The sequence below is a fragment of the Sander vitreus genome, chromosome 14, assembly GCF_031162955.1.
Source record: "Sander vitreus isolate 19-12246 chromosome 14, sanVit1, whole genome shotgun sequence".
In the NCBI taxonomy this organism is placed as follows: Eukaryota; Metazoa; Chordata; class Actinopteri; order Perciformes; family Percidae; genus Sander; species Sander vitreus.
The window spans coordinates 4,014,806-4,038,745 of record NC_135868.1 but is presented as its reverse complement, the minus strand read 5'-3'; the positions used below and the strand labels follow the sequence as shown (position 1 = coordinate 4,038,745).

General features: G+C 40.0%; 2 protein-coding genes across 2 annotated transcripts in view; both read right to left on the bottom strand.

Annotated features, from left to right (window-relative positions):
• Positions 1–845: 845 nt before the first annotated feature.
• LOC144529392 (secretagogin-like) lies at positions 846–17,187 on the bottom strand. Its single transcript, XM_078268458.1, has 11 exons — positions 16,910–17,187; positions 13,867–13,937; positions 12,763–12,858; positions 10,303–10,392; positions 7,685–7,741; positions 5,078–5,155; positions 4,930–4,985; positions 4,727–4,772; positions 2,228–2,287; positions 1,863–1,931; positions 846–1,419 (listed from the first exon to the last, which is right to left on the bottom strand). The coding sequence occupies exons 1-11, from the start codon at positions 16,977–16,979 to the stop codon at positions 1,294–1,296; spliced, it is 819 nt and encodes a 272-aa protein (XP_078124584.1). The 5' UTR covers positions 16,980–17,187; the 3' UTR covers positions 846–1,293.
• Positions 17,188–19,427: 2,240 nt separating this feature from the next.
• The window catches only part of carmil1 (capping protein regulator and myosin 1 linker 1), a 58,794-nt gene continuing 54,281 nt past the window's right edge, over positions 19,428–23,940 (bottom strand). The window contains exons 37-38 of the mRNA XM_078267100.1: positions 21,769–21,921; positions 19,428–20,796 (exon numbers count right to left, since the gene is read on the bottom strand). Coding sequence (XP_078123226.1) covers positions 20,666–20,796; positions 21,769–21,921 — 284 coding nt within the window. The 3' untranslated portion in view covers positions 19,428–20,665. The remainder of the gene's footprint in view (positions 20,797–21,768; positions 21,922–23,940) is intronic.

Genomic DNA, 23,940 nt, shown 5'->3' with positions numbered 1-23,940 from the left:
CACTCTGAAAAATGATGATTATGTGAACAAAAAAACAAACAGGTTGGCACAATACATACTGTACACATAGTAGCTGCTGAAATAAAGAAAAGTAATCTCACCTCACACAAAATCCAGAAGACATTTCTTTTACAGACGAAGCCCAACAACCTACAAGACGAGTGCTGAGCAGGACACCAACAAACTCAGTGGCCCTTTTTCAAGTGTTTGTGCCTGAGTCGACCAATCATGTCTCACACTGATGAGGTAATTGGCGTCAGGTTGGGATGTCAGCCCCCTCTGCCAACTTGGGCAGGTGTTTGCACTTTAGCTAATTTCACACACGTCTACATTTCACATCTGTCAGTGAAGAACCGTTTAGTTTGTATATCTGCTTTATAGGTCAATTCACCCAAATTACAAACTTTACCTGCGAAACAAAAGTCCCTTTACAGTTAAAATTTGAAGTAGTTTTGGTTTTATTTGTTGAGGGTTTTAAGATTTCCACTTATATTTCTGCCTCAACCTAAATGCAACAGAGGTAACAACAGAACTAGCTCTCCTATTTAGCTCTTCATCTACGAACTATGAAATTGCCAGTTGTATTAAAAAACATCACAAAGTTGCAGACGGTAGTTCAGAAAAGAGCTTTCACTAGGTTTTTTATGTGAACTTTGATGTGAGCGCAATGTATATTTTTTATGTATATATATATATATATTTCAGCTGATAATTTTCCAAAGCATATAATTATAACCAGGCAGCCACTGATTTAAGGACAATAAAAGCCACTTGCAGTGACTTAATAACCCAGGTTTTGTTGCAGATTTATTGCGTCAAAACAGAAAGATGCCAGTGACAAAGATTTCATACTTTTTATTAACCATCATTCATGTTACCGGTTTCACAACAACGTCAAACACTGCGACACTGTGTCATATAATACCACATTACAAAGAAGCCGCATGCCACGCAGTCATTAAAAACAGCAACTAGATATTTTTGGAATCTTACAACTCTAACTTCGGCTGGGAATTTGAATACAGAAAAATATATAAAAAATTATGGAAACGTAGTGTGCTTATATTAACCAGCATAAAACATGTAGATAAGTAAAAAGTGAGAGCCAGTAAGGGAGGAGATACACTTCCAGAAATGAAGACGGGTGGAACAAGTAAAAGACAAACATCAAAATTGTAAGGGGGAAGGAAAACAGAAGTTTAAATAAGAAGTAGGAAGATGGAAGAGTGGAGGTTGAAAGCAAATAGTGATGGAGGAAAGAAAGCCACGAGTGGGACATTTTGTGAGGGTCCACTAGCTGAGTTTGAGGCCGAGACAGAGAGCCAGCTCGTTCTTCTGGATCTTTCCGTCTCCGTTGATGTCACAGTGACTCATCAGGGCTTTCCTGAACTTGTCCAGGTCCGTGCCACTGATGCTGGGCTGGAGGAGAGGGGTTGGGGTTCGGAAGATTTTAACAGAGAGGTTAGATTATGATTAGACTTTATTGATCCCCAAATTGGGAAATTTCAGTGCTACAGCAGCAAAATATAAACAAACATTGAAGAGCACACATACAGAATATGCAAGAAATAATAAATAGGATAGAATACAAGAACTATTCAAAATTAAGGATAAAAAAATACAAAAAGGAAAGAATGTACAAATGCGTGCACACGTGGCAAATGAAAATGTACAACCTGCTAAAATTGTATTTATTAAGATATAAGTATAACCTACGGTATGTTTGTGCAGCATTGTGATGTGTATGAGTCTTTTCTATCACTCAGTGATGATGAAGTGTTAAAAAGTGTATCCCGTATGAGCTCTGTATAGAAGTTAAAGTATGTCACGGCAGTGGTATCACAATGTTTAAAGGTTTTTACCTTCACCAGCTCCATCATATCCTTGACAAATCCATCCACTTCAGGGCCCTCTAACTCGTCCGTCTTACTCTACACACACGCACACGCACACATACACACACACACACACACACACAGTGAATAAGCTTGTATGATTATCAGGAGGGAGGAAAAACCAAACTACACATTAACCTCTTTGTACTTCTACCTAATTTCGTTACAAGTTACAATTGAGTCTATTGGCATTCAATCAGCGTTCAATATGAAAACGTATTCTTAAAGCTAATATTCAAGCGTTATTTGAAAGGATACCTGCGTATGTCTTCCCTTCGTGCTCCCTTCGGTCAGACAGTAAACAACAAACATGAACCTAAATTCAAACTTACAACGTCATAGTGAGCAAATATCTTCTCAAAGTCTCTCTTCCTGTCCTCTTGACTGCAAGCCTGACACCAAATAAAGCAAGGAGAACAATGAACAGTGAGAATTTGGCATTAAATATTTACATCAAACATGACCAGGACCAGCATATAATCATCTCCAGTCAGAAATAGTAGGGGTGGGAATCACCAGAGGCCTCGCGATACGATATCATCGCGATACGATATCATCGCGATACTTCTGTCACGATACGATGTTATTGCGATTTTAAACATATCGTGATATTCTGCAATGTATTACCTTTTTTTCCAACTTCAAATTATTCCCAATTTCAAATTATGTCCCCAAAAGGAAAACAATGTCAACCTCTGTTTAATCTAAAAAGATTGTATCTTTGTTTGTTTTTATTTTATTGCTGCAAAATGGGATTGTCAAGCAGACAAACTGACCAACACTATATATATTAGGGCTGTCAATCGATTAAAAAAATGAATCTAATTAATTACATACTCTGTGATTAATTAATCGAAATGAATCGCATACATAATTTTTGCCCGGTGCCTTAACCGATACTTTTTAAGAAAGTTAAAAAGAAAAAAAAAGGAATGGTACTAAACAACAGTCGGCAACATTAAAGAACGGCTTGTTCATTGCTAAGGCCATATGGTCAAAATTAAATGATTTAATAATAATGTAATCACTATAACAATAACTTATTTCACTAGAAAATTGCTGTTGAATGAGAAAAACAACCACCAGATGGGAAAAGAGCCATGCACCACGACACTGTAGGTTACCAGTTTCATTGAACGCACCGTCTTTGTTTTTCTGACAACAGCAGATGCACATTGCATCCCGGTGTTGAATCCTCTACAGTAAAACACAGTCACACTTTACACCGTTTAGCGTTAGCTGTCAGCATTTTAACCGTGTTTAATCCAGCTACTAGCTAGAGGTAGGCTAACGTTAGCTGTTGCGATGTTTCCTGTAACGTCTGTTTCGGAGCATCAGAGAGAAGCGCAGACATATCAGTGGCACCTAAATGAGGCGCGAAATCCGCGTGGCTATTCGGTCTGGTAGATCAGGTCGTGAAGGCACCGGTGGCGTATAAGCCATATGTCAATGGTATTAGCACCGGATTTCGGTACCCAACCCTATTCAGGAAGAAGAGTTTTATAAGTAAATGTTCCAATTAATGATCCAGGCAGCGCTTTCTCGTCTCCCTCCTTCATTTTACAGTCGAATGGTGGCTAGAATGGCTCCGGGTCAAACGTCAATATGGAATGGATTATTATTTTTTTCTCAGATTAATTAATCGAAATTAACGCGTTATTTTGACAGCCCTAATGATAATAGATGGATACTTGGTGTCTGTGTATCGATACAGTATTGCAACGGAAAATATCGCGATACTATGCTGTATCAATATTTTCCCCCATCCCCTAATAAATAGGGAGATTGAGGTGAAAGGGAGGGGTGACTATTCACCCTTGTGTTTTCAAAGTTTTTTCTATCAGAAATATGGGTTTCTTTCAACCAAATTGCCCAAAAATAACACGAATGCATGGATGTCTTAGCAGGAAAAATGAATGATTTCTTTCATTGAAATTTTGATGTTTTTATTAAATTTTATAGCATTTGAAAAAAAATTTTTTTTAAATGGTTTCAAAACAGTTTCTGGACTAAACCTTAACATACACCAGTCTGTGATCCACTCAACATCCTCTGATCTTAACTATTAGTCAAAATAATTCATAATTTCTGCTTTTTTTAACAAAAAAAATAGGGATAATGTCATAAAAGTTAGGTTTATTAACCATAAATAATAATAAAAAAAACAAAAACTTTACTTGAAGGTATCGACATAATCATAACTATGACATGACTGTCATAATGACCACTTGACATAATGTCATCCTGTTTAATGTCAAGTTGTCTTAACAAGGACACTCCAAAGAAATGTAATGTCAAGTTGTCATGACAAAGACATCCTCTGGTAATGTCATCCTGGTTAATGTCAAGTTGTCATTACAAAGACATCCCAAACTAATGTAATGTCAACTTGTCATGACCAAGACAACTTCTGGTAATGTCACTTTGATTAATGTCAAGTTGTCATAATCAAGACGACCCAAACAATGTCAACTTGTCATGACAAAAACCGAATGACACTTAATGACAGCGATATGATATGATATGATGAAGTCATAAACGTTTATGGCTCGTTTATAACGTTTATGACACGTTCATGACAGTGTCATGTCATAGTTATGGCAGTGTCATGTCACGATTATGTCGATACCTTCAAGTAAAGTGTTACCCAAAAATGTTTAAAAAAATGTCAAAAGCGTCGGGAAAAAAAGCAACAATAAACAACGTGAAAAGCACCAAAAGTAGTTCATTTTCAATTGTGACCTGGAAGGACAAGTTCATGGTGGACGGGAAGACAACACAAGGATTAAGTATTAAAAAAAAAAACACCTCAATAAACTAGTCAAACTTACATCCATCTTAAACTTCAGTAGGAAGTTCTCTTTCAGGGACAAGATTCTTGAGACAAGAGAAGATTGTCAATATGATTAAAATGCTATCAGATGTTTGTATTCATTTTTCTGATTACACAGCCATGAGAAGATCAGGTATTTTTATTTGTTATTTTTGTAAATCTAATGATTCTCCTAATGGTCACATCCCAGTTCAACAGTACCTGGCCAGGTCATTTAAGTCCAGTCGGCCATCCCTGTTTTTGTCAAACATCTTCATCTACGAGAGGAAGAAAAAACCCCCATCAGAATTGGAATTATTCTGTCAATGATTAACATCTGAACACTAGAACCCTCTCCCCCTCCTGTTACCATGGTGTCAGTGTACGTCTCCAGTTTTTCAGGGGTGATGGACTTCCTGTGTTGGAGGAAGAGGTCATGGAGGAAGCCCTGAAGGGACAAAAAAAAAAAAAAGACACTAAACTTAAAATGCTGGAGGCATTGCAATTTGGAGTCACATGTCTGTCTCATAATTACACCTATCCTTGCATCCCTTCATTGGCTTCCGGTAAAATTCAGAATACAGTAAGAGATCCTGGTGATTACATGACCTTACATCCTCCCCCATTACATTTCTGAGCTCCTTGTTCCTCCACCACACTACTCCACTACACGCCTACTCAGATCCTCCAACCTTGGTCTTTTATCCATTCCTCGCTCCCAACTACAAAACCAAAGGTGATCTTGCCTTTGCCATTTTGGCTCCAATGCTCGGGAATCTTCTCCCTCTGTCTGTTAGGTCTGCTGAATCTCATGACGCGTCTTTTAACATAATAATACATATTGACGGTAAACATACACGTGGAACGCGCAGTGAATCCTTAAGCTTAACTGTCTCTGTCGATGGCTATCTTGTGGTTGTTGTTTTTCCACGAATAGGCCGATTTAGCGCTCAATGGTGTTTTTCGCCCCCAACTGCTCCTTCCAGGCAGCGCTGCGACCGCTGCCTTCAAGGCACCTAACCCTAACCTTAACCTTAACCTTAACCGGTTTAGTGCGCGGAAGCACGGAAGGGAGGGAGAGGAGACGGGATGAGGAGGAGCGAGCTAGCCTCTGTTTTGTTTGACAATACTTCGAACGTCAACAAGAAGTGCCGTCACCATCATCGCTTAGAGCACCTTTAAAAACCAAAGACATCTTACGTTAAATGGATTACATGACTATAAATGGAAAACATGACCGCAACATCTCTGTTGTAAAGTTCTGTCTATGAATCCGTAGTCACAAATCCAGTGGTGGAAGAAGTATGCAGATCCTTTACTTAAGAGGGGCTATGCAGTTTTGGCCATTTCTTCGCAGTTTCTCTATAGAGCTCCCCCCTACAGCTTCGAATAGATATTTGGCAGCTCTTATGTTTACTCGTGTCTGACTCCTCCCTCGGTCAGTCTGCCGTTTCCTCTTTCTCCGTTCCTCTGACAATGCTTTCCTAGCTTTCTGCTTCTTTTTAGCCGGCTCAGCCGTGACGATAGTGTGAAAAACTCCATCGCTACCTTGTTAGCCGGTACCTGAACGAGCGTATGTGTGCTGTGCCGTGAAGCAATTTGTTACATCGTGAGACCTGATATCACGCGATACTTCCTGACGCTGAAGCGGCTGGCTCGCCGGCCGAAAGTTCCGAGGGTGGTTTTTCCGCCCACGGGCGCTAGAGGGAGCGAGACGACCACCATTCAACCCAAAAAAAAAGTCATATAACCATTCCAATGACTCTGAAGCTGTTCAGTTAAAGATGCAGTAGGTAAGCCTTATAAAACTAACTTTCTGTCATATTTGCTGTGGGTGTCTAACTGCGTGTCAATCACTGCTCAATCACACGCATTCATTCTCCCTTGTGTGGGGGAGGGGCTTAGGAGACCGTTTTGGCCTTTAGCGGAAAGAGAGAGGACTGAGAAGTTGTAGTCCTGGATCTTCACAATCCTACCTACAGCACCTTTAAGGTAAATTAAGCTGGAAAAAACTGCATAGTTCCCCTTTAAAGTGACTATACGTAACTTTGTAATGTTTCTGAAAATCTGTCATTTTTCATACAACGGTCTAATGACCTGTAACAGCAAACGAGACTAACAGTGAAAAGAAGACTATTTTTATATAGTTTTTATTAATGCCTCTGCCCGTGTTTGATTTTTCCCGCGCAGTCACAGAATGATTTGCGGCAGGTAGACGGCGCTACAGTCACACATTCTGACGGGTCACAGGTTTCTTTGTTACACCGGAAAAGCCTGTGTTAGTATCCAGCCAGTTGAGCCAGGTAAAAGGTAGCAGGAGATTTCTTTATACAGGCCTAATTGTATTCTAATATTATTTTAGAAGTTATCTGTTGTAGTTATGGCTGATTCTGGGGCAGGACCATCACAGGAAAGAAGGAAATTAAACGAAGAACAACTAAAAGATAAAAGGGAAAGTGACAGACGACGGCCGATAACGTGAGTCACACTCGGTCAGGCTTTAACAGATGGGATTGTAAATTATTCAAAAACGTCGCCAAATTGTACTAATACCACACTGTAAAAATGTTACTTAAGTAAAAGTATGTAAGTATCATCAAGGGAATGTACTTAAAGTATTAAAAGTAAAAGTACTCAAGGCAGAAAAATCCTCACATTTTAGAAACTGGAAATGTAACTAAAGCTGTCAGATGAATGCAGTGGAGTAAAAAGTACAATATTTCTCTCTGAAATGTAGCAGAGTAGAAAGTAGAAAGTGGCATGAAAAGAAAAGACTCAAGTAAAGGACAAGTACCTCAACATTTGGACTTAAGTACAGTACTTAGTTTGCAAGTTCCAAGCTAAAGACCACCACTGTGATCTAATCAGTCATTCTCTGGCTGGAGGAAACATGATCATGACCACAACAGAATCTATCTACATTTTTTTTCTTTGACATGAGAATCTGTTCCAGTGACAACGTGATCTCAGCCGTTACCTTGAGCTCAATCGCTGAGATGTAGCCGCTGCTGTCCGTGTCGTAGCTTCTCCAGATCTGCGCAAGCAAGACACAAATCACCAAAAAAAGCAATAAATATTTCACTAAATAGAAGGTAGTTTGAGCAATGTTTATTACAACAGAATAAATATGAATACGCTAATGAATTGTGCAAACGTTTGGTCTGACTGTGGTGCTAAAAGACTCGTACAATGTCCAAATTGGAAAAAAAAAAAAAGTACTCAATGGAGTCAAAAGAGTTTGGAACAATCTGGCTATTAGATCATGATATTTGTTTTGTGGACGTTTTGGTGGACTTTTTCGCCCCAAAAACATTCAAAAAAAATATTTACAGCGAATTTCGTGAGCACCGAAACCAATTTTTTTAAGGTTGACCGTCCGAGTCACCCTCCATCTGGCATCGCGATAAAACTAAAGGGTTTAAAACATTAAGCACATTAGCATGTTGGTGGTCCTAATGACAAAGAGAGGTAAAAGCCAAACCTGTAGGGCCCTATCTTGTACCTGGCGCAGCGCAAAGCCCGACGCAAGTGTCATTGGTAGTTTAAGACCGACGCAGTTGTCAATTTCCCGTCCAGCGCCCACGTCATCTAAATAGAAAATGCACCTGCGCCCATTTGTGCGCCCATGGGCGTGCTGGTCTTACAGGGAAGTGGGTTTAGATGAATTCTTGGCGTATTGCTATCTTGAGGCAGCGGGAAGTGATCGCGCCATTGACCGACAAAAACCTGGTCTAAAGTCAATAACGCAGCATTTCATTGTTGTTTTAACAGAGCATTAGTCAAATGCGCCTAGGCTCGTGCACAGCGCGCACACACTATGCTTGTTACACACACAGGGACGTGCAGCAGCACACAAACATGCACAACATTACAAATAAAAATATTACAATGCAAATCCTCCATCATAATAGCAATGCTCCAAGGTCCAAACGCGCCTGGCTTTTAAAGGGAATGGGAGATGATCTCTGATTGGTTGATTGCATGTTACGCCCAAAACACACCTATGAATTAATGAAGACACTAAGTACAACCCTTCTGAACCATGCGGCCGGCGCACAGACCCTTTTTTCCGCCGTCAAACTAGAAAAAGTGGATTCATACACGCCCTAAATGCACCTGCGCCAGGCGCTTCACGCCGTGCGCTTAGATCGTTAAAATAGGGCCCATAATGTCTTGTGTAGCTTTACTTTAATTCTAGTCACGCATAGCCAGACCTTCCTCCACAGCGCTGCACAGGAGGGTCTGGCTAGTCCACACAGCATTCTTGGATGGGAGAAAAACGTGCTCTGGTTTATTGACATTTCTTTAAACAAATCACAATCATCTTGGGCGGCGCTAAGCGCCGGACGGAGCTATGGTGCCTCTGTAAAATAGCCTCGCGAAGGAACTTTTTTTGGTGGAAAATGTGTACGTTCAAAAGTTGTTTTAGTCGTGCAACAGAAAACTCAGACTGGACAGATAGTCTAGCTAGCTGTCTGGATTTACCCTGCAGAGATCTGAGGAGCAGTTAACCATAGTCCTCAGAAATCTACCGGCGTTTAGAAAGCCAACACAAAGAAAGAAGAAGGTGACGGCCATCTGGCTGAAAAGAGAGACATCCGGCGGCGGAGCAATCCTGAAAGTGGAACATCGTGGATATAGACTATTAGTTAATAAAACCGATAACCGATATTTGGAACCGATATGCATTTACAGTGAAAATGAAAAACTTTAAGTCAAAATATATGAATATTTGGAATATTACAAACTCCAACACAAAACTTTGATTAAATGCATTAAGCTATTATTTAATAAATGATCAGCCAGGGCGAATAATCAGCCAGGGCTAATAATCGGTCTATCCCTATAATAAAGGGTTTAATAAATTAAGCACATTAGCATGTTGGTGGTCCTAATGACAAATAGAGGTAAATGCCAAACCTGTAATGTCTCGTGTAGCTTTACTTTAACTCAAACACTGAACTTTCTTGTAACAGGATTCAGATAATTGGCAGACCCAAATGCAGAGACAGCAGGGCAGTGGTGAGCTTGATGATTTAATAAAATAAAAAATCAATACAACAAAAGAAGTCCTGAAGACGGCAGGCATAAACAGTTCCAAAATGTAGAGGAAGCCAAAAGAACAGGAATCACAAAAACTGGAACACAGAGACAAAGGGGGTAGACTTACACACACGCTAACACAATACAATGATCTGACAACAGACAAAGACAACACAGAAACGAAATACACACAGAAACTAAATACACACGGTAACGAGGGTGAAACAAGGGACAGGTGACATGAGGGCTCAGGAACAGGTGAAAACACATCGGGGGGGGGGGGGGGGGGAGGGACAATCCCAAAGGTGGGAAAACACAAGGCAGGAAGTAAAACAAGACATGACATGGGAGAAAAACAGACTACCAAAATAAAACAGGAAACTGAAGCGTAAACATACACAAGGATGAAAACAAGGTAACACGCAACAGAGAAACCCAAGAGACAAACAAGAAGGAACCGGAGGATAAACCAACACAATAAACAGGAAAAAGTATAACAGACACCCCACAATCGTGACATTTCTGCATTATTTATTGACCTTTGACCCTCACCCTCATGAACTCCACGCTGTTGTCCAGTGGCGTCTCTCTGCGAAACAGAAGCAGGAAGTTCTCCTCCTCTGGCAGCATTATGGTGGCCAGCTGGGGGGAGAAAAAAAACACATTTACATCCATTGTGACTCACTGAAGGCATTTCAATTTGATTTCATATATATTGTCATATCATAACAGGAGTTATCTTAGAACAGTTTACAGATCAACTAGGTCTAGACCACACTCTATAATTTACAGAGACCTAACAATTTCCCCCCTCAAGAGCATGCATTTGGTGTGACAGCGGCGAGGAAAAACGTCCTTTTAACAGACAGAACCTGGCTCTTGGTGGGTGGCCATGTGCATGTTTCACATGAAACATACATTTTTTTTAATTTACATTCAGTTTGTCATCAATTAAAGCAGTTTCATGGGCAAACCTGTAAATGTCAGTATGAAAAAGTTTGTGTTACATGTACAATAACTAGGGTTGTCCTAACCTGGAAATCCAGAGTTTGCTTTGAATTTGCTCAGCGAGTCACTCTGGCATTCAGTAATGATGCTCATTAACTATGCCCTTGTATCCGAGCTGCACCAATCACATCGGTGTATCTCATATAGGCGGGCCAGAGGCGAGCTGAACAGATGACGACAGCGCTGCGACGTCGAAGTCATTAGTAAACATTGCAAGATGGCTACGGATGAACACCAGTTGTTTGAAACGGCTTTGGCCGCTACAATGAACGAGTTAGACTTGTTTTTTTATCAAAAAGAGGAACAGAAGACGGCGCTTGAGTCGTTCCTTTGCAAGAAGGACGTTTTTGCTGTTTTGCTGACCGGATACGGCAAGAGTTTAATCTACCAGTTAGCTCCTCTGGTAGCTAAGAGTTTAATCTACCAGTTAGCTCCTCTGTTAGCTAAGAGTTTAATCTACCAGTTAGCTCCTCTGGTAGCTAAGAGTTTAATCTACCAGTTAGCTCCTCTCGTAGCTAAGAGTTTAATCTACCAGTTAGCTCCTCTCGTAGCTAAGAGTTTAATCTACCAGTTAGCTCTTCTAGTAGCTAAGAGTTTAATCTACCATTTAGCTCCTCTGGTAGCTAAGAGTTTAATCTACCAGTTAGCTCCTCTGGTAGCTAAGAGTTTAATCTACCAGTTAGCTCCTCTAGTAGCTAAGAGTTTAATCTACCAGTTAGCTCTGCTGGTAGCTAAGAGTTTAATCTACCATTTAGCTCCTCTGGTAGCTAAGAGTTTAATCTACCAGTTAGCTCCTCTGGTAGCTAAGAGTTTAATCTACCAGTTAGCTCCTCTGGTAGCTAAGAGTTTAATCTACCAGTTAGCTCCGATGGTAGCTAAGAGTTTAATCTACCAGTTAGCTCCGATGGTAGCTAAGAGTTTAATCTACCAGTTAGCTCCGATGGTAGCTAAGAGTTTAATCTACCATTTAGCTCCTCTGGTAGCTAAGAGTTTAATCTACCAGTTAGCTCCTCTGGTAGCTAAGAGTTTAATCTACCAGTTAGCTCCTCTGGTAGCTAAGAGTTTAATCTACCAGTTAGCTCCGATGGTAGCTAAGCGTAAGTGCCAAAAACTTTGAAAAAAGTGACAAAATGTCAAAACAGTAATAAATTATTAATTTGGATCTGGGAGGACAACACAATGGTTAAAAGCTAAAGACATCTTATGTTACATGGATTTCTTGACTATAAATGGAAAACTGACCGCAACATTTGGGAACAGGAGGGTAGGGTTGGGCATCGTTTTGATTTTAACAATTCTGATTCCAATTACGATTCTTCCTTTTGTTTCCAGTTCTTATCGATTCTCGATTTCAATTATTTAAGGTGTGGAGCTGAAACGGGTCACATGCTTATTATTATTTTGATTCAATGGTGATTTACAGTTTTACCGGGGTTTTTCGACGTAAAATAAAGCCACACTTTAGAGCGCCACTTTCTGTACTCCATGATACATGCAACATGCAACACAACAAGTGCCTGGACGGCGGCCGTTACTGAAACCAAAACCTGTGCGTATTAAATCTGGAACCGCTGATCGGATCCAAAACCAAATTTTCCAAACGATTCCAAACCGTTCCAAACCATTCCAATAAAAAAAACGATTCCATTGGAATCGTATTTTTTTTAAATGATTCCAAGTTGGAACCGGTTCTCCATGCCAATCCTACCGGAGGGTCGCTGGTTCAAGTCCCCATATGGACCAAGATGGAGAGATGCCAGATCACCTCCTTGAGCAAGGCACCGAACTCCCCCCTAACCACTCAGAGCACCTGTCCAGCAGTCGCAGCCCACTCACTCTGACATCTCTCCATTAGCGCGCGTGTGTGTGTGTCTGTGTGTGTGTATGTCAGGCCTGTGTGTAGTGTGTTCTAACAAACGGAGTGTAAATTGTAATTTCCACACTGGGGATCAATTATGAGTATAAATTATTTGAAAAACGGCTCAGACTAAACGGGGCTCGTACCTCTTGTATCTGCAGACGTCCGTCAGCGGTGGTGTCACACGCAGACATGAATCTTTCTCTCAGTCTTCTGATTTTGTCCTCATTTATCTCCTCCCTCTGAAACAACACGGACCCGATGGTGATTTCTTATTAGGCAGTGTGTAATGTGTTGACATTTTTAAAAACAGAATAATGAATGGACGTGAGTGTAGTTTGATACTTACTGCGATGGTGCGCACTAAAAAAACTTTTTAAAGCCACCATGTGTACATTTTGACATTTTCTGACTCTAGTTGTGTTGTTGTATGTTATTTGCCGAATAAATAATGAATTGCGATAACGTTTTCGGTCATTTTATGGTTGCAACCCGCCTTAAAACAAAGAAGATTTATTCATTTTCGCCACATATTTCCGCTTTCTTTGCAGACACGGCGGGTGTCAACAAAGACGAGAGACTTTTAAAATTTTATTTACGAGCGAAATATAACGGCTATTTTAGATAGCAAAAATCGTTGTCGTCTGGCATTAACGTGCATCTGCGTCATCATAGCGATGTTTTGATAGCGTCGTTGTCTTATTATAGCTTGATATGTCACCATCAGCTGGCACATTAGCACTTTTACAACTTGTGCAATATGAACTATTTGCAGGTAGGTGGCGCGATCCATTTTGGCTAGCAAACTTTGTTCGCAAACGTTAGCTTGAATGTTGTGCGATTCAGTGCGGGATGAATGGAAATGTCTCAAATCTATAAGATTAACCAATTTGATTGCAAAACAGCATGTGACGTCACTACCCACAGGTTTTTATTCGCTTCAAAGCCGTTGGATGGAAACACACTTTCACCGTCTTTATGCTCGTGAATGTTTTAAGCGAACTTCAGATAATTCTACTGATAAGTGGATGGAAACATAGCTATAGATGTGAAAATGAAAGGCTGACGTTTGTTCTACAAACTTGTGCCATGAGAATACTGATGCACAAGCACTTGATGAAGATGAAATGGAAAAGTTGAGGTGTTGGCTTCCTTTTGTATTTTCTTGCCACTGGAGAAGCAGCATTTCACCATTTGGGTAGAAAGATGATCAACTTAAAATGCAGCCACGTATTCTTTATCTCTTTTACCTTCATCCCAAATTTTTCCAGCATGTGTTGGAAGAAGGCGTCCAGCTCCTTTCCTTCGATGTAACCGTTATCTAAAAAAACACAACCAGGCATCTGGTCAAACTAACTGGATACAGATCATTTACATTTTTGGACTTGATAATAGAAAATAAAATGATAATGTAAAAAATGTAATGTAAAAGGTTTTAATAATCACACACCAGTTGTTTTGCTTCTGGCTAGCAAGTGAAGCTAGCAAACTGGATGGTTGAGTTTTGAACTCATTATCTCCGCTACTGTCAAGTAGAAATCTTTAAAGGTCCCACTTCATGCTCATTCTCAGGTTCATACTTGTATGTATGGTTTATACTAGAACATGTTTACATGCTTTAATGTTAAAAAAAACTCATTATTTTTCTTATACTGTCCGTCTGAATATACCTGTATTCCCCTTCTGTTCAAAACACTCCGTTTAAGCGCCTGTCTCTTTAAGACCCCCCTCCCGAAAAAGCCCAGTTTTCTCTGATTGGTCCACGTTTCCGAGTCTTCTGCTTCTGCGCTCTCTGAGTCTCTGCAGCGTCATTGCAGCTGGGGAATGACTGTAGCGGCAATTTTTTTACCTATATATAATATAGTTGTGACATCACAACCGTACAGGAAGTCCTGTACGGTTGTGATGTCACATAATGCATGCCGTGTGCATTTCTCTGTGGTTTGAACGTTTTGATACTTTCACAGTATTTATGTAGCACCTCGACCTGCTTTATAATAATATATAAATAAATAAATAAAACACATGGAAATCTCACTTTTTACAATATAGGACCTTTAAACATTCACATTGTTTTGGTCTCTTCTAAAATGTGTCTGGTTGCAAACAGCATCATTATTCAAACATAATATAAATTGCTACAACATGATTGATATCAAAGCAAATACCAAAAATGATACCTATTTATGCATTATTCCTTCTTTTTTTATATAATCGCTTATTAACTGGATATTCTGCTCATTTGTGGTGTGTGACAGTTTTTACTTTTGATGTTTATTGTTGTAACAATGCTGTCTTGACCAGGTCACAAGAGATTTTAATCTCAATGGGACTTTTACCTGGTTGGATAAAAATAAATGAAATAAAATAAAAAAATAAATTAGAAATTAAATTCATAAATTAAATCATATAAATATTTAATATTTCACCTCGGAGTCTCATGAATCACATTATGTAATTCTGATTGAAAGTAGACTTTGGCGATATGATCTCATATCTCAGTTTATCCTTTTTGGCTGCTTGAGTCATGTGATAAAACCCCGGTAACACTTTTCTTGAAGGTATCGACATAATCGTGACATGACACTGCCATAACTATGACATGACACTGTCATGAACGTGTCATAAACGTTATAAACAAGTCATAAACGTTTATGACTTCTGTCATTAAGTGTCATTCGGTTTTTGTCATGACAAGTTGACATTGTTTGGGTCGTCTTGATTATGACAACTTGACATTAATCAAAGTGACATTACCAGAAGTTGTCTTGGTCACGACAAGTTGACGTTAAATTTGTTTGGGATGTCTTTGTCATGACAACTTGACATTACATTTCTTTGGAGTGTCCTTATTAAGACAACTTGACATTAAACAGGATGACATTATGTCAAGTTGTCATGACAAAGACATCCTCTGGTAATGTCATCCTGGTTAATGTCAAGTTGTCATTACAAAGACATCCCAAACAAATTTAATGTCAACTTGTCATGACCAAGACAACTTCTGGTAATGTCACTTTGATTAATGTCAAGTTGTCATAATCAACAAAACAACCCAAACAATGTCAACTTGTCATGACAAAAACCAAATGACACTTAATGACATAAGTCAGAAATGTTTATGACTTGTTTATAACGTTTGACACGTTCATGACAGTGTCATGTCATAGTTATGACAGTGTCATGTCACGATTATGTCGATACCTTCAAGTGTTACCAAAATCCCTCAACAATCACTGTAAAGGCAGTCATGAGTTTGGACTACTGGGGAAATAAATGTATTCAAAATGCATAGAAATCTTCCTTAGATTGTACAAAGCAACTTCCAATTCACCTCCCCACATAAGGGCGTAGGATTATTTCAACATTTTTGGGGGGGGGCATTATAACCTGGTGGTGGTCTGGGGTTCCTCCCCAGAAAATGTTGGGCGTCAAACACTTAATTTCCATTTCATTTTCTTTTTTTTTTTAGAGGAATTTTCGGCGCCCCCACCAAAGAGGTTTTAGCCAGCACCAACAGAAAATCACCAGCGGCAAAATTATAAGAATTTTTTTTTTTTTAAGCAGTCTCATTGACTGGGGTTTCATTTACTCAAGCGTATTAGACAATTTTGTTGTATCAAATTGTCAGAAATAATATATATATATATATATATATATATATAATACACAGACTCATAGCCTTTACTGTGCACCAACCATATTGTTGTGCGTAGTCCCCCCCCACTAAGTCAGTAAAAACCCTGAATTCCTGTGTCTGAAATCATTGGGAAATATGTTTTCAGGGTCTTGATAAAGAATGTCGAGACTTGAGGTGGTGGGGAATGAACCACAAAACCCAATGACTAATGTTCAACCCTCTTCATTTCCTGTAGTTCACATATTTACTGCCTTTTATTCTCCAAAAGTTAAACGTTTAAGATTGCAAAAAGACCCCTAAATTATTTTTTTTTCACAAATTCAGGTTGTGCTGAACTTCTCTATTGCCACTGGGCTTTTCCCCTGCAGATCTTTAACTTTGGAGATAGAAATTCTTTATCATTGACAAGTTATGCTGTCCTGTATAAACCATTTGATGTCATGACTTCTATATTTGTTGTACAATTACCAGAATTATCCACAATCAAAAAATATCCTCTCTGAACTCAGAGCTGCCAGTTAATGTCATAATGTGCTGTTATTCAACACAAGTGTCCATATCTGTGACACGTTTATATGTACATCTGATCACATGATTTACTTACACTTAACTGACTCACACATTGACACCAGAGTCATTAAAACTCTTCTTACCGTCTACGTCGAAATGTTGCCAGATCTGTAAGAAACGTGCAGCGTCCAGGCTGTCCAAGGTGCTGTCCATGGTGCTGAAGACCAGTGCAGAGGTCGAGCTGGGGACGACAGAACAAAAGGAAAACGCTTCTTCCACAGACGCACAGGAAGACGACGTGTTATCCACTGAAATAACGTGTATTCTCAATTCACCTTCAGGCGTCTCCTGAATTCAGTGAAATGAGACTAAAGAGGGATTCAACAGCTTGTATATGAAGGAGGGAGGGAGAGAGAGAGGGGGGGAGAGAGAGACGGAGAGAGAGAAGGAAAGAGAGAGAGAGAAGGAAAGAGAGAGAGAGAAGGAAAGAGAGAGAGAGAAAGAGAGAGGGAGAGAAAGAGAGAGAAAGACAGAGCGCGAGAGAGGGAGTGAGAGAGGGAAAGAGAGAGAGAGAGAGGGAGAGAGAAAGACAGAGAGAGGGAAAAAGAGAGAGAGGAGGGAAAGAGAGAGGGAGGGAGAGAAAGAAAGAGAGAGAGAGAAAGAGAGAAAGACAGAGAGCAAGAGAGAGAGGGAGTGAGAGAGGGAAAGAGAGAGAAGGAGAGAGAAAGACAGAGGGAAAAAGAGAGAGAGGAGGGAAAGAGAGAGAAAGAGGGAAATAGAGAGGGAGGGAGAGAAAGAGGGAAAGAGAGAGAGAGAAAGAGAGGGAGGGAGAGAGAGAAAGAGAGAGAGAGAGAGTCTGAATGGTAAAACAGAATTTATTGGTATGACCATAGAAATACAGATATATTTGAGCTTTCTGTCACATTTCCAGGCTTGTAGGTCCACTGGCACATAAACAATAAAACATTATTTAACAGAATCTTTAAAAAAAAAAAAAAAGTTGACAAATGACAAAAATATTTCCCAATAAAATAAAAACCATCACCGCGTTTCCTAAATGGAAATCCATGCAGATTCAACAGCACGATTCTCTGATAATAAATCCTAAAATTCTGTTCATAATACAATATAACCCCCCAGAGTTTGTGCATTTAACTCTCAATTTCAACCCCATTTATGTTATCCACAGAACCATACACGCATAGGAAAGGTTAGTCCATATTTACATTGATACGTAACACACATCAGTAAGTGCAGCAGTACATGATTTACAGAAATCAGAACGTAATAAGCCGTGTGATATGGCGAGGATACAGCAGCAGTGTTGACAGTCGAGTTTGATGTTAAATACCTATCACGGGAGTTTCATTCTTTTTAACTGTGGACATTTTGACCTGTGACAGCAGGAAATAAAGCTGCTGACACGTCAAAATGTCTTCCGTGGAAAGAAAATGACAAATGTATTTTATTGCAGGTTTTAGCTTTTTGGCTCTTTTCTGATGTGAGGCGTCTGCAGTCTGCAATATTTGCCTCTCGAGGCACTAGAAGGCACCAATTTGGATGAATTAGACCTTTTTAGAAGATTCTCCGAGTCTCCCTGTCGTTATAACGTTTACACGTCAGAAACTGTTAATCACGGGATTTCAGACGTGACATGAACGCAGCATTTACTCAACCAAGAGAGTTGGTTTTCTGCAGCTCTGAATCTAAGCTGTCAAATCTAAAGATTTCTTTTACAGTGTAGGAAATATCTGTAGAACTGAAACTATACTACGTTGTTGAGCGTCTTGAATTTTCGAAAACATAATAATAAAATAAATCTCAAATCAAGGCCCACTTACTAGCTTTTTCCAGAGCTTTCGACCACTTATCAGACACGACTTGAACGCAGCGTTAACTCAACCAAGAGAGTTGGTTTTCTGCGGCTGACTCTAAAAAAATATCAATTAAGGATTAATAAAAAAAAAAAAAGAAATATCTGTTGAACTGAAACTTTGTTATTGAGCGTCTTGATTTTGATTGATTAGTTTGACTAAATAATCTCAGCTGAAAGTATTGCTATCTTGAGCCAGCGGGAAGTGATCGCGCAACTGACCAACAGAAACCTGGTCTAAAGTCAGTAACGCAGCATTTCATTATTTTAACAGCACATTAGTAAAATGCGCCTAGGCTCGTGCACAACGCGCGCACACTATGCTTGTTACACACACAGGGACGCACAGCAGCACACACACGCAAAAGATTAAAAATAAAAATGTTATGGTGCAAATCCGCCATCATAATAGCAATGCTCCAAGGTCCAAACGCGCCTGGCTTTTAAAGGGAATGGGAGATGATCTCTGATTGGTTGATTGCATGTTACGCCCCAAAACACACCTCTGATTAATGAAGACACTAAGGACAACCCTTCTGAACCATGCGCATGGAGCCTTTTTTTCGCCGTCAAACTAGCAAAAGTGGATTGGTACACGCCCCGAACGCACCTGCGCCAGGCGCTTCACGCCGTGTGCTTAGATCGATAAAATAGGGCCCAAAGACTGTTACAAAAAAAACCTGCACAACCCTGACAAGCAATACCAACAACAAGATATTTGCTTTATATTTTATAACAATTATAAACTAGGGGTGGGAATCACAGCGCGCCTCTTGATACGATACACGATACATGGCTCACGATACCGATAATATCGCGATACAGCAATTCTGCGATAATCAATATGTTGCTGGACAATCCTATAATGAAACATCAGGATATCGTTCTAACTAGGAATACAAAAGGCTAGGGCTGATCCATTAATCGTTTTCAAATCGCGATATGAAAGATTGTGATTAGGTAATCGTGAAGACCGCGATTAATCGAACGTGAAATATTTAGTTGAATGCTCGGTGTAACATTTGATTTAACTTTCTTTTTTTCTTTTTTTATTCCTCTTTTCATTATTATATTTTACTGTTTTTTCACAAGATAAATGCTGGAAGAATTTACATACATATGACAGATTGTTTACAGAAATGTCCTATTTTCAGTAGATCTTTCGTTTATATTTGATTACATATTTGTATATATTTGATCATAGAAGGTGCAGGTCGTAATTTTTACGCAGAAGCATAAATCAAGCTTTAGCAGTCATGGACAAGAAGGATGTTCCATTTAAATTAAAAGACAAAAACACGGACTTATTTGTTTCAGTTTTAACCAGTCTTAATGTCAGTTTGAGCTTTTGAGATATATATATATATATATATATATATTTGGCTCTAGCAGCAGAATTATCTTTGCTTTTTTGACACTTTCTTGTCTCTCCCAGCTGCTCCTAATCTTGGCATTTTCTAATTTGTGGACAGTTCTTTTGGAACTTTAGATTTAGAGTCTTATCTCCAGAAGACCTGCTGGTAGAAGTCACTGACTTACCAGCAATAGTTCACCAACAGAACATAAAAAAACTGCTTCAGTCTGGACCTACTCAGACTCATTCTCCTCAGTGCTTTGGACTAACTGACCTTTTTTCATTTATTTTTTTTATAGCTGGACCTGGTTATCTAAGCAACTACAGATTGTCTCTGTAACAGAGCATCTGGCCTGCTCTTTATGGTCCCATTAGAGCTGTTGACAGAGACGGTAATGGAGCTGTTTTGGTGTCCGTTATGGCAGGACAGCTGGGACTGCCCCAAGGTCTGAAAACTGTACTGATAACAGCATGACACGTGCAAAATGCTGTACAGTGTCCCCTCTGCTAACATGTGCCTCTCCAGGAATTGTAAAAAAAATAAAAATAAAAAATTGTCCACCGTCTCTTCTTTGGACTGTATGTATGCATGTGATTGAGCTCCTTAGCGTTTCCCTGGCGTAGAGAGGACAGCCGAGCGGGATTTTAGAGACTGTAAACATCGGGTTGGTGTCAGACTGGTGGGCTGGCGTCGTCGGACTCGTCCTCTGATAAGCTGTCAGACTTGAGATCAGCGGTTGGAGAGGGAATCTCCTCCTCCTCAGCTGGACTGAGATCAGAGTCTGCTGGAGATGGAGGCCTCACTGAAGAGAGAGAGAGAGAGAGAGAGAGAGAGAGAGAGAGAGAGAGAGATATAAACCCATCCTATAATATTGTGTTAATGTACATATAACAGTATTGTGTTTTGTCTGATGCTTTGGCAACATTGTTACTGAAACTTTCATGCCAATAAAGCCCTTTGAACTGAATTGCGAGAGAGAGGGACTGACAGAGAGAGAGAGAGAGAGAGAGACAGAGAGACAGAGACAGAGAGAGACAGAGAGAGAGAGACAGAGAGAGAGAGACAGAGATAGAGAGAGAGACAGAGAGAGACAGAGAGAGAGACAGAGAGAGAGAGTAGTAGAAGAAGTATTCAGATATTTTGCTTCAGTTTAAGTACTAATACCACACTGTAAAAGTACTCTGTTACAAGTGAAAGTCCTGCATTGAAAATCTTACTTTAGTTAAATTATGTAAGTAGCATCAGGAAAATGTACTTAAAGTACTAAAAGTAAAAGTACTCGATGTTGAAAAACCCTCCCATTGTAGAAAGTGTAAAGGATCCAAACAGTTGTGTGTTTAATGGTCTAATCATGTCAGCTGGACTTTATATTGTTGGCTAGTTTAATTTACAATAAAACATCAGATTTTATAAACTACATATGCATTTGTAAAGTAACTAAAGCTGTCAGATTAATGTAGTGGAGTAAAAACTACAATATTTCTCTCTGAAATGGTTGCATGGACGTAGGAAAATGAAGACCTGTTTAAAATGATTTAGGACCTAGAACACAATACTTCAGCGAAATGAAGACTTTTTAAGGCTTAAAATTTAGATTTTGAAATATCAGACTTTTTAAGACCCCGCGGAAACCCTGTAAAATGAAATATTTATCTGATGCTTGACATAAAAATGTGTACATGAAGTGAGTAAGCAGAGCCGACATTCTGAAATGTAATCCTTGCTACATTTGAAACAGGATGTATTAGATGGACAGGACTGTGATTGGTCGAACCGTAGGCGGGGAGGGACTTGGTTCGCTCTCGCTCGTCCTCCGTTGCAGCCGGACTGGTCGACCTCTTCAGAGACGACCACTGTCTGCCACCGGCGCTGGGTTCAACAGCTGGACTGGGCGGCTCGAACGCATCGCCGTCCGCGGGAAACTCAACTGCAGGCAAAGAAGAAACGGAAACACTGAGTATGTTTACACGCACACCGATACTTCACTAGTATTCCGAATATGGCAATATTCCAAATTTGATACAGGTCATGTAAACAGCATATTCCGTTTGGATATTCCGAACCTTCCGACCTTCCTCCACAGCGCTACAGAGGAGGGTCTGGCTAGTCCACACAATATTCCAGGACGGAGAAAAAGATGCTCTGGTTTATTTGCATTTCTTTAAACCAATCAAACAATCGTCTTGGGTGGCGCTAAGCGCCAGACGGAGCCACGGTGCCTCTGCAAAATAGCCTCGGGAAGGAACTTGTTTTGGTGGAACGTGTACGTTCAAAAGTTGTTGTAGTCGTGCAACAGAAAACTCAGATTGGACAGATAGTCTAGCTAGCTGTCTGGATTTACCCTGCAGAGATCTGAGGAGCAGTTAACCACAGTCCTCACAAATCCACCGGAGTTTACAATGCCAACACAAAGGAAGAGGAAGGGGACGGACATCCGGCCGAAGAGGGGGACATCCGGCGGAATTTCCGGCAGGGCTGCGACTGACCTTTTCAAGAAGCTGGTTGAAGGAATAAAAGCGGGACGCTGTGTTCGCACAGTCCAACAAGTCCGGCTGGAAAACTTAGAAAACATTTTAAGAGAGAAATAGACCATGCAGTTGCTGAATCTGTCTTCATTTCAGATCAACAAAGGTCAGTTTAAAAGATTTTCGTCACATTTTGAGAGGCTCATCCCGCTTGCCATTTCCAGGTGAGTCCCGACTGCCCTGTCTCCGACTGAGCATGTCAGGTCGGCGAAAACAAAGGCCGATAGCTCCTACAACGGACGACGGCACGGAACACACCGAAAACAGACTCGAGTCACTGACCTCGCCAGACTGTCCAACCGCCGATTATCGGCCTGGTGTGTAACTGCTTTTAGTTTGTTTCCTAATGTGGACCTGAGATCGACAGCCGGAAAGTAGGTAATAAAACATCACAAAACAATACATTCATACAAGTATATTACGTATAGGTTGTAATGCAAAAACGGAATGTTGAAAACAGATCAGGACCAGATCTTCTGTCTTTTACAATCATGAAATGATGTTCTTTTTGTGGTCTGATTTGAATGTTTATCCTTCATTTTGTATTATTTTGTTACATGAATACATACAACATTATGAAGTAGGTTAAAAAACGAAGTCAGAATCCATGCTGTCGACCATGCTGAGTCCAATAAAACGTTACGTTTGCTGTTGAAGATGGGACCATGTAACTGCAGTGCCTTAGTGAAGGATATTCTTAACGATCTGTGAACTGAAATCACTTTGCCACGGTCATTCGGAGTGAAGTGTGCAAGAAACAATGTGAAAAAAACCTTTTTCTTCTTGTCTCTTTGATTTTGAAAAACACAATCCTTTTGCACGGCAATCGCAAAAAGACAACTCGCCTTTTTGATTACATAGAAGAAACGCTGTTTTAAGGAAAAATACCGAGTCCCTGTAAGCTTTAATTACACAAGTCGAGAGTCCGACTACAAAATCACACACGCACACTGACACTTGGACATGTCAAGTACAGGCTAGGACCTTTGCTTCAGATGTTCTGTGTGTGTGTGTGTGTGTGTGTGTGTGTGTGTGGAGGCGTCAAATATGGCCTTGAAAGCATTCATTAAACAAGTTGTCACCTTTTAAATCGAGTGTTATATTTTCAGCTATGCTCCGGCTCGCATGGAGCGCTGAGTCATGCAACCTTCGTCATTAAGGAAAGAACATATAAGAGGGAAAATATCCCGTCTGTCGTCCTTTCAACCTTGCAGTGCTTCTAGATTCTCTGCAGATGAATTAACCCTACAGTGTTTTTGGGCTATTTGATTTGTATATAAATCGGCTGAAATGATGCAAAAATAAAAGACATAATACAGAGTCTTAGGATGACCTTCATCAGAGCATGCTAAAACTGCTCTGGCTTACAAAATGATCTATCTTCTTAAATTTGTGAAAATAAGCTCAATGTTTAACAGATT